We start from the raw sequence: 12,251 nt of genomic DNA on the forward strand, positions 1-12,251 counted from the left end.
ATTATTGTCCAGAATTGCCCCTATATTAAAAAACAAAATTAAAAAAAAAAATTCATGATGTACATACCCATGATGAAACAGAAATATATTATGATAATCACATAATTTGATCAAATAGTTTTACTTTTAAATAAGAAAATCAAATTTTATGTTTATCTGAAGAGTGACTGTGATGCCTGCGATTTTCAAAAGAAATCTTTAAAAATTAAGAAAGGGAGATAACTAGGCAATAATTCATACTTAGATTTATTCCCATTAATCGCTTAAAAATGATTTTCTTTATAAAAATAAAACTACTTCATCAATTTGTGTGATTTTTGGAATATGATATTTTCGTTTTATCACGGATATTTGCATCATACAGATTTTTCTTTATTTTTGTTTTGTTTTATAATATAGGGAGAATTCTAAGTTTTTGACATTACGGTACTATCACTCATACTGGGCTCATAAAAAAGAACTATCTGACAAATACACCCTGTGAACCAAGTGCAAGAGAAATCCAAACAAGTGCATTTAAAGTGAGGATAAGAAGACTAAAACGATCTCTTAGTTGGAGTCTGTGAAATAACGAGTGAATATCTAGCATCTGGTAGGATTCCCCATCTCTGGCAGAAACAACCGACTACAATTTGGTTGTCTTCAAGTCTAATGTAAACCAGTTCTTGATGAACCGTCCCCTTAAGTAATCCAATTTACAACATTCTCAATACTAACGATTACTACAATATTATCCCATTGACTACTGTACACCCATTAACCCTTATCCTCGAGTGACCTTCGGGCCTTGATAAGTGGTGACGCCTGTGTAAAAAAAAAAAAAGGAAAAAAAGGATACTACACAATGTTCAAGAGTAGAGGACGAATGTGAACTACAAGTCATCAAAATCCTTTTGGAATTTAGCACATGGCTGTCAATCTTTACTGTTTTTGTTTTGTTTTTTTTGTCTCAAATAAGTCAAAGTGCCACTTGGACATAAGTGGCTACTATTTGTGACCAAATGTACAGGGATGCTATGTAAGGAGTTGAACTTCTGCATGCCAGTACAGTCAGGGAAGCAGGTAACTGTGGTTGAACACATCAGTCTAGCTTGTAGCCGAAATCAGAAAGGCGTTAAGCCTTGATTTCAAATTTGCACCATACACGTAGGAGTCCTTTTTTTATCTCAAAATTGAAGAGTCCGTTCTCACTTGTTATTAGTAATAATTCAGAGGAGAGAACTTGAATATTGTTCAATGGAAATAACTCTGAATATATATTTGCTAACAATCTTCTTCTATGAAAATATTTTCAAAACTAAATTCAGGTAAGTTTTTGTTTTACTGGGGTTTTTTTTTGGGGGGGGGGTCACTCCAAACAAGGCCACTATTTGGGTCTAATTCTACATAGACATTATGTAGGGAGTTGAGCAGCGAAATGTCTGTTTGCAAAAACTCTTGAACTTCTGCATGTCAGTACAGTCAGGGAAGCAGGAAAGAGGGAGGGAATTCCAAAGTCTTGCAGTTGGAGGGAAGAAATATTAGAGTAGAAGGCTTTCTAGCGTCTAGGGGTCTCTACAGTGTAGGGTGGGATTTTGTTGTTTGTTCAGTTAGTTGGAAGCATTTACGTTGAGAGGAAGAGTACAAGTGCTTCCAGTTCGTCGGAGCACGTTCCATTAAAATACTTGCAAAACAGGCACAGGGATACAACATTTTGGTGATGGGACAGAGGTTGGAGTTTGGTTGGTAGTGCGGGACCTATTGGGTTGGAGACTTGAGGGTGGGGGCTGTCTAAGAACAAGAGACGAGTAACAAATGCTAAAGCCCAGATGTGACAACAATCTATTGAATATTTGACAGATCTCGTCTAACGTCGTGCATTCCTTCTTTTTCTGATGAATCTTTGCCTTCGAGTGGGCATTTCCAAGTCTGAATAGGTGCTTGCCCATCAAATACTTAAACGCACGGGATGTCGTTTCTCAAGTTCTCTGGCTTCATTCTTGTTTTGCTCAAGTACTTCCTCTTCTACAATCGGTACGGTCATAGTTTTTCTTTTCTAGTTTAAAACTGATGAAGTTTAACAGATGTCCTAACTTTTGTTTCCACTCGTGATCTGTATCCTTATGTACGAGATTAAAAAAAAAAAAAAGAAATTGTCATGTGCATGATCGGAAATTGTCACTTGGTAGGATCTTAGGAAAATTTTAAGTATTGTTGCACAACTGGAATTTCTTTGAACAATTCTTACATTTTATAGTTTTGTGGCACATCAACCCTTTTTGGTGTTAATGTCGAAACATTTTGTATATGGTCGTCTTCAAGTCCAACGTAAACAAGTTCTTGATGAGCTGTTCCCCTTAAGTAATCCAATTTACTAAATTTCTACTATTAACAACATTCTTCCATTGATCACTGTACACTTATTCTCCCTTATCCTCGTGTGGCCTCTGGGCCTATATAAGTGATGACTCATTTGTAAAAAAAAAAAAAAATATATATATATATATAAAGTTATGTTTCCGAATTTTTTAGATAAGGATTTAGTATTTTGGATTATTCAGACTACTGTTCTTATCTTTATTTTTTTTTTATTTTTTATTTTTTTTGTTTCCAACTTCGGATCAAAAGCCACTTGAGGGTAAGAGTTAATGACCGTAAGCTGGTCACTGGGACAACAGAACAGAACAGTGATCGTTAATTGTGGAAATTGGATAGATTTTGATTATTTTAGGAGGGCGACTCAACAAGAACTTGTTTACATTAGACTTGAAAATGACCATGTTGTAATTAGCTGGAAAGCAGGCCAGTGGGATAGTTCCACAGGCAGACGATTTTAGGAAAGAAACACTGTTCATGGAATTTGTGTTTAATATAGGCACAGATAGTGGAGGAAATTGACTGAAGATATTTCTACCCCCCCCCCATATTCCAGGATCTCCGTTACTTTCTTTAAAATTGGAAATATTTGCAAATTTTGACCTGCCAGAATATCAGAGGGAGGCATTGCCTTCACCCCGACTGAAGATATTTCTATTCCCTATATGGTTATTTGCTAAAAAGGATGCTAACAGGCTCTACAGCTTGCCTGAGGGTGACCTGGAATTGTTCATTACCGGGCGTATAATACTTATCTTAATATAGTGTCTAGTATTTCCAAATGGTCTCTTATTTAGTATTGGGCAGGCTTAATGTCACGTTTTTTTTTTTAATCTATAAAAATCTTGTTTCTTTTTTACAGGACAATCAAATCTGTGATCTCAGTGTGGCTCGATACATATCCTGAAGATTTCCGTGAGGAGCCAGATTATCCATGTCTTCAGATGTTAGAGAAGTTTGCTCAAGAATACATGGAAGACAGAGATCTGGTATTCCGAGCCAAACACAAGGAAGAACGGTTCCGAAAAGAAGCACAACAAAACCAAGGTGAACCAAACTTTTTTTTTTTTTATATATTTCTGAGTTTTTGAGATGAGGATTGACTATTTTTAGATTAATCAGACTTACTGTTTTTATCTTGAGTGTTATTTTCATGTTTCGATCAATGTAACCTCTGACCTTCTTCAGGTGTACATTGTCGAACTCGGGAATCTGCGTGGAATTTGGAATAGAAATCTTTATTTAAAGACCCGTGGTGTAATGGATAAAGTACTCGATAAAATTCAGTTGCAAGTTACACTCTGGATGTCAAAAGTTCAATTCTCAGTGTGTGCAACTCTTAAAATACAATTGTGGATTACTAAGAACTTCTACCCTATTATGGTTGACAGAACAAGAGCAGGCTACCCTTGTGGATTATAAAAGTTCCATTTAAAATTCCATGCAAATTCCTGAGTTTGACAAAGATACACCTGAAGAAGATTGAAGGTTACAGCAACCGAAACGTTGTAAAAAAAAACATTGTAAAAATAATACAAGATTAAAATCCAAATCATATTTATTTATTTTTTTATTGAAATGTTTTTTTTTTTTTTGTTTTGTTTTGTTTTTTGTTTTTTAATTTCGAATGGAAACCTTTATTTAAGGGCCCGTGGTGTAGCGGATAAAATACTTGGTAAAATTCAACACTCTGGATGTTAAAAGTTCAATTGTGGATTACTTCTACCCTATTATGGCTGACAGAACAAGAGCATGCTACCTCCCATGGATTAAATAACATGTTCCATTCGAAATTCTATGTAGATTCCCAAATTCAATACAAACCACTCGACCTGTGGTAATTTTCAAAATGCATATTTAATTTTTTTAACGATAATATGGAAAAAAAAAATCTATAACAGCAAATGTAAAAGACTTGTTTTTTGGCACATTTTTTTTTCTTTATAAGTTTTCTTTTTCCAAGTTTTAGTCCAAATATTTAAAATAAGGGGGGAAAACGATCAGAAATAGTTTAAAAGATAGAAGTTTGGGGAGGGTTTTTTTTTTTGTATTTCCTTTTTTTTTTTTTTTTTTGCATTTTCATGGAATTTTTCCAGTACTCATGCGGAAAAAAAATTCTGTGTTTAAATAATAACGTTTTATTTAGAAACCCATTCTTAACAAGGGGAGAGTGTTTTGTAACAATTCTATACTTTCACCTAACAAGGTACTTATGTAGAGAAGGTACCATGTTTTTTTTTTTTTTTTTTTTTTGGTGTTGTTGGTAGTTTCTGATGGTTTCATAAAGTTGTCAATAAATTGATTGAATTTTTTTTCATCTGCTTACTCGAATTTCATTGGCTAAGCATTTCAGCATATCCCCAGCTGTTTACAGTATCTTCTCTGCATAAGTATCTCTTTATTTTTTATTGGAAGACATGTTCTTAAAAACACTATCTGGTTCAGAAGTTGATCATAACCATATTTTCCTATAAATAAATTATTAAAAATATAGGGTAGAGTCTTTTTTTTTTTTTTCATTATTTTTTTTTTCATTTTTTTAAAAATCAACCATGTTTTTTTTTTTGTTTTTTTTTACGTTGTTTCATTTCGTTTAAACTTTTCCCACCTGTTTGCATATTTCTGCATCGACAAAAAATCAGTTTTGTCTGGTTCAAAAGTTTGTTACTTATTTAGAATCACACTTAACTAAAAATACAGAAAAAAAGTGTTATGATGTATATACTCATCACGAAACAAAGATCTCATATTCCCAAAATCATGTAAATTGAAAGATGCATCTGAAGAATTAATTTAATTAAAACGGAACATCCTTAATTTTATTTTGCACTTTTAATAGTAATCGGGGGGGGGGGGCTTGTGAGTTTTATTTTTCACTTTAAAAAACACAAAAACAAGGAATTTCTCTGGTGTGTGTGTGGAGGAAGGGATTTTATATAATTTAACATCTATTTAGTTTTATTGTTGTAAAGAAAATCAAAATTTAGAATTTTTAGGAATTAATAATTGTATAATTATTTTGAATGAAAATATCTCTAATCAGATTAAGCTGTCTTTCTTGAAATTCTAAAACAACATGGCAGTTCCCAGCTCCGATATTGCTTTCTCATAAAATTTGATATTCTTAGTTAAAATGAAAACTACTTGATCAATTTACATGATTTTTGGAATATGACGTGTTCGTTCTGTAATTTTTCTGTCTTTTTTTTTTATTTTTTTTTTTTTAAATTAAGTGTAATTCTAAATAAGCATCAAAAGTTGTTTATTTTTGTTCTATTTTTTTCTTTTTTCAATTTTTTTTTTTTTTTTTTTTTTTTTCAGAAAACAAAATTGAGTTCCGATTTTCAATCTGTGATGAAGTCGATCACATGATTGATTCTGAGTATCATAAACCGCTCGACTTTTTTGAAATTGATAATCAACGATTTGCCGAACAGTTAACGTGTAAAGACGCTGTAAGTATATGGAAATCAATTTTGTCTGATTGTCTTCAAGTCCAATGTAAACAAGTTCTTGATGAGCTATTCCACTTAAGCTAACAAATTTAACGAATTTCCATTACTAACGATTACTATATTGTCCAATTGACTATTGTACACTCTTAACCTTTATCCTCGAATGGTCTCTGGGCCTTGATAAGTGGTGATGCCTATATAAAAAAAAAAAATTTAATTCAGGCAGATAACATATTTATTATTATAGAGACAATTCTGTATTTTTTTTTTTTTTTTTTTTTTTTACACGGTGGTCACCACTTATCTAGGCTCGGAAGCCACTCAGGGATAAGGGTTATTGCAAGTACAGTACGTTAGTGTGAAGATTTAATGGAGTGTTTACTTAAGGGGGCTGTTCATTGGGAATTTGTTAATGTTGGACTTAAAGACATCCAAGTTGTAGGCAGGTGGGAAGCAGGTAGACGGAACAGAATTCCACAGGCGTGCAGTTCTAAGAAAGAAGCTTTGTTCATGGAATCCACATTTTGATTTAGGCACAGATAAAGAGTGGTGGAAATTTTTCATAGTGGATTCAGCTAGACGGGTGTTTTTCGTGAAAGATTGGTGAGGGGGGGGACCAGAGATTGGAGTTCAGACGAGCACCTGTATCGATTATTATATTAAACCTAATATATAATACTGAGATCACTACTAAAAAATATATATATATGACTTGAGTGTCATCAGCTTGAATCAAAACCAAAACCTACAACTCTCCACACTCGTTCCTTAACCTCTGAGCCATGCCCATAAACACATGCAGTAGAACCCCAACATTAAAAATTAGTAACGAAATACAGTACAGTATATAATACACAGAACATTATAAATAACACCATAAGGCGTGGCAAATACTGGAACCAGGAGCCGAAAAAACATTGTATTCCACATTGTAACCTGAAAAAACGTATCTTAGGGTTCTACTTTGTGTGTGTATGTATGTGTGTGTGTGCATATATATATATATATATATATATATATATATATATATATATATATATAAATTCCTGTCTTTTTTTTTTTTTAAATACGAGATTTGAGCAATCAAGCAGGTGTATGTATATATATATATATATATATATATATATATATATATATATATATATATATAAAATAAAAATTACAATTAAATTTACCAAAATGATCCAAGATGGTAAAATTAAAGTATATTATAAATTAATTAATTAATATTTATAAAGTTATCTCAGCCAAATGTAAAAGCTCGATAAAACCAAATAGGAGATAGAGCTTACTTTTGCTTGCAAAATCCAATCCCGCATTTTGCCAATTCCTACCCTTTGATGAGAAGGAAAATATTTCTTCAAAACTCCACGGATTAAGGACTATCCACTTATCTAGTGTTTCCTTTTCAGATTAAATATGTTTTTAACTCATTTCAAAGTGTTTTTTTAACATGTTTTATTAACTGTTTGCTCATATATATATATATATATATATATATATATATATATATATATATATATATAACTTCATCTGTCATCCCATGTTTAAAAGATGGAATTACCTCATCATCAAAGACAAGATGCAAGAAAGTAAGCAAGGTCCACAAAATTTTATAATTATATAAACTAGACTACCCGTGACCCGTTGGGTCAGTATGTTATATTAGCTATGGAATTCATGTATGAGCGTGACACTTGTGATGTAAAGAAAATAGGTTTTTTTTGACATAACAGAAACATTTCTATGAAAGTATATTAAAATGAAAAATCACGGACGGATCACTCAAGCATGAAAAAAAAATCCTCCCTATTCTTGTATAGTTACCTATTTTTCTGAATAATCGCTCAAAAATCGAAAATTAAACATGATTTTCCTACGAATCGAACGCTGACGAAAGTCATTTAGCGGCAAAAACGCACATGAACCTACTGATAAAAATATAAGAATGAAAACCCCATATTGAAATCCTTCAACCAAGTTATAGAAACTTAAAATCTAAAAAAATAATAATTCATAAAACCTGAAGCAAAAAAATAAAACCTAAATAAATAAAATAAAACTAATATTGAAACAGATTAGTAAATGTGTCAACAAATTCACCATTCTCACACAACTATTTTGTATCTAGAAATGTAAACAAAAAATAAAAAAAGAAGGAAGGAAGGAAAAAGGATGGATAGAGAGTAATAGTAGTAGTAGTAGTCTTGATTTTACTACAATTGTTCTTATGTTTGTGAACGGGTTAAACGTGTTTAGTTGTAATAAAGAATAGTTGCAAAACATCCTCACCCTTCCCATATTAAATAATAATTTCGAAATAATAACGTTAATATTTCAGTGCGCAGGTCAAAATCTGCAAAAGAAGCGATTTGTGTTTATTTGTTTACGTTATGGGTTAATGTTTATGCGTGCAAAATAGTGCGGATCAATAAGTGCACTAGGACCGAAAGTTCCTATCAATGATTAGTACCGGAATTGAGCTATTGTGGCGGAAGCTGAATGCGCTCTTACTGGAGGGTAATAACTTGCACACTTTCATAGTATTCCACATTGTAACCTGAAAAAACGTGTCCCAGGGTCCTTTCATTGTTACTGTTCTCGTTAAAAATGAAAGCGAAAAAAATGTTATATATTTTTAACAAATCAGTTTAGAATAGGCAACATTTCTGCCCTCCCCGCTCTCAATAAATTGCATTTCTCTTTAAGTGATGAACTCATCAAAATTAGCTTCATACCAACGGTCGCTTAATGTTACTTTACATCCAGACTACAAACAATCCCAACTTTGTATATAATATTTCAAATCAGCTGCTTTTAATGTTATACCTGAATTACTTTCCTTAACATTATACATGAACACGCATACACACACACACACACACACGAGGTGTGTTCCAAAAGTAATACATCCTATCTTTATTCCACCTGAATGGATCAGAGGGTATTGCAAATTGCATTGTTATGATAACTGAACTTATGCATTCATAACTTGAAAGTTTCATCTCCCTGTTGAAAGTATTGATGGTATGAGTCTCTAAGAAATAGTCTCTGTCATGGACGTGTGTTAGGAGCAGAGATGCCCCATTGAATTCCTTGCAAAAATGCATTGAGAATGATGGTGACTATGTAGAAAAATAAATTCTGGAGCACAAAAGGTCACTCATTTTAGTGGTATCATTCCCGTCTTTGTAGCCCTTCAACCTTTTGAGTTAAAAAAAAATAGGAGGCTTTACTTTTGAAACGGCCCTTGTAGTTTTTGTTTTCTTAGCATAACTAGGTTGCAGTCACACTGTATCCAATGATCTAATGTTTCTAAGTATATCCTGTGCTGTTTCTGATTTTTAGCCAGACACACATACAGAATTATGACTTTTCTTTTTATAATAGATTAGGAATGCTTAAAAGTCGGCTTTTTCCAACAAGTTCACCACATCCTAAACACTGACTGACAAGACTGCTTCCATTATGAATGCAATCCTGTCTTGACAGAGTTCAAAATAGACTTCATAGCCTAGTAGGGGATGTCCTTTTCTCTTCCCTGCAACCTCTTTCCCTGCAGAAGAGACATTGCGAGTCTGCCTCTGCTTTATCATTATTTTCATGGCAAGTACTCATCTGAGCTTCAATCTATGGTCCCCCCTTGCCTGACTTACACGGAAAACACTCATCTATCTGAAACCACTATCAATAATTTCCCCCACTCTTTATCTGTGCCTAAACCTAAACGTAGATTCCATGAACAAAGCTTCTTTCTTAGAACTGTACTCCTGTGGAACTCTGTTCTATTTTCCTACTTTCCAACTGACTACAATGTGGTTGTCTTCAACGTAAAGTTACCAAATTTCCACTACTAACGTTTTTTATGATATTGTCCCATTGACTATCATACACTCATTAACCCTTATCCTTGAGTGGCCTCTGGAGCTTGATAAGTGGTGATTCCTTTGTTTTTTTAAAAAAAAAAAAAAAGGAAGCCATTTGCAGTTCTGGTGATGAGCCCCATAAAAGTGAGGGCCCAAAATTAGTTCAGCTTCTACTTCACCATCCTGAGTCAGGTTTTGAGTTGGCTACTGAAACATTTCTTTTAGCCTGGTGGTGGTGCTGCTGCTGGGTTGATGACTTGATGAATGAAGTTACCTGGGTGTTGGTGAAGGGTGTGGCAAAACCAACAAAGGAGAAGCTTTTGGAGAGAGTAGATCTTGTAATAAGTGCAAATTGTACTGCTTACCATTGGATTACATGGGGGAGCAGGTGCTAGTGTGTTTTCAAGAGTTAGGGCGAAGTAAGTTCAGGAAACTTCAGTTATTGCTGACTTTAGGGGAAGGTTAACTTGGAACAATATAGGAAGATGTGCACAACAAAAGAGACTTTTTTATGGAAATCGCTCCAGACAAGGCATGAAGCCATTTGGTGTAAAGAGGTTAAAAAAATATTGCTTCAAGGTCAAAAACTTGCCAATGATAAGTTTTAGATGAAATAGATTCTGACCCAGAAAACAGCAATTCTGCCTTCTTTGTCAGAAACATTGCTCCTGGAATGTGAGGACTAAGGGACAAAGGGAAGCAAGAGTTATTTTGATGGTATTATCATGTAAGAATAGATGAGAATTCTTGGGTTAGTAGATGTAGAGCAGTTGAGGTAGCAGGGGTGGGCAAAAGAAAACATTGGAAGAAAGTAATAAAGATGGATTTTAGAGAAAAAGGGATAAATAAAAACCTGGCCAGAGATAGGTTAACTTAGAAATTATTTTCTAAAAGCCGTGCCAGCATGGACTGAATATAAGTAGTAGTAATACTACTACTAGTTTTCTTCTTATTCCCATTTCCTTATGTTTTATGTAAAGATTAATATTTTGGGAGATTTTCCTTGGACTTGAAATTTTACCCCCTCCCTCTCTTTTTTTTTTTTTTAAACTTGCGTTCACCCTAAACAGGGCATATTGCCACTTGGGCATAAGGGGCTACTATTTGAGACCATGCTTAGGGAAGCTGAACTATATGTTGTTTTACATTACATTTAAACTTCTGCACATCAGTACAGTCAGGGAAGCAGGCAGCAGAAAAGGAATTCCAAAGTCTAGCTGTGCGAGGGAAGAAACAAACAAGAGCAGAAAGTTTTTCTAGCATTTAGGGACCTCAACAGTGAAAGAGTGTGATTTTGTTGCTAAGCAGTTTTGTCAAGGGGTACATACATCATGGGGGGGGGCACACGTGCAATGAGTTATCGGTATTTTAGATTAATGTACTACCGTTCTTTCAGTGCTCAATTCAAGGGGGTGGGGATGAAATATAGTTTCCATTTCTGGAAATGTTGTCAATAATTATGCACTTGTGCAATTAAGTAGAGACAGCTGCATTTAAGTGAAGTGTTTGTGTAACAGGAAAGCAATGGCGAGATGCGCAATTGTTATTATTGTTGTTATTATTGTCGTTATTATTGTCGTTATTATTGTCGTTGTTGTTATTATTGCTGTTATTATTGTTGTATTAATTTGATTCGACAAGAGTTGCAATTGAGAGAATTATTGGGATTTACCACAACCGTATAACATTAGAAGAATGTAACACGAGATCAGTTTACTCTGGGAGAGCCAAACGTCAGTTGTGAACTGGTTTCTGTGAGTAGTAATACTTACGAAATATGACGAAAGAAACTGGATGAAAACGATTCTGTGTAGATTAACAATATAAATGATTTATAAATAATTTATAAATGGAAGATTTACTATAAAATGGGGTTTTAATGAATTTTCAATTTAATTTATGATCGGGATTTCACCTTCAATCTCCAGAAGACTCTATCTTAGAATTGATTAATAATCAATGTCTTTATCCATTGCACTCTGGATTGGAGGTTATAAATATTGTGAAAAAAAACAAACAAGATGAGAATAATTTGGATTTGAAAGCAGAGGTGTGCGCATGCGCATATTCCAGATGGATTTTGATCTACATTCTTGCGTCTCATAAAAATGACCAGAATTGTAATTATCACGAAAACAAAGAAAGGTTTATATTCCAGGTCGTGAGTTTATGAATTACGCAATGCAAGGTAAAAAAAAAAAAAAAAAGAAAAGAAGAATGTAATATTTTGATATTTACATTCCCGGGAATGTCGATTGATGTATGTATAAGACAGATAATATAAACAACAGAGGAGAATAATGGACATTTTCTCAGCGATCATGCTACACATCAACCAATCTCTGCAACTAACGTCTCTCTCATTGTCGGTGGGCAAAAAGCTTCATTGTAAATAAAACACCCGTCTAGCCGAATCCACTGTGAAAAATTTCCCCCACTCTTTATCTGTGCCTAAATCAAAACGTGGATTCCATGAACAAAGCTTCTTTCTTAGAACTGCACACCTGTGGAACTCTGTTCCGTCTGCCTGCTTCCCACCGGACTACAACTTGGATGTGCTCAAGTCCAACATTAA

General features: G+C 33.7%; 1 protein-coding gene across 7 annotated transcripts in view; it reads left to right on the plus strand.

Moving 5' to 3' along the window:
* Nucleotides 1-12,251, plus strand: part of LOC145291958 (ral guanine nucleotide dissociation stimulator-like 1) — a 270,169-nt gene that overhangs the window by 222,320 nt on the left and 35,598 nt on the right. For all 7 annotated transcript variants that reach the window (XM_080137892.1, XM_080137887.1, XM_080137891.1 and 4 more), the window contains exons 5-6: nt 3,218-3,402; nt 5,677-5,810. In XM_080137892.1, coding sequence (XP_079994018.1) covers nt 3,218-3,402; nt 5,677-5,810 — 319 coding nt within the window. The remainder of the gene's footprint in view (nt 1-3,217; nt 3,403-5,676; nt 5,811-12,251) is intronic.

The sequence above is a fragment of the Euprymna scolopes genome, chromosome 13, assembly GCF_053919585.1.
Source record: "Euprymna scolopes isolate OS-2025 chromosome 13, ASM5391958v1, whole genome shotgun sequence".
In the NCBI taxonomy this organism is placed as follows: Eukaryota; Metazoa; Mollusca; class Cephalopoda; order Sepiida; family Sepiolidae; genus Euprymna; species Euprymna scolopes.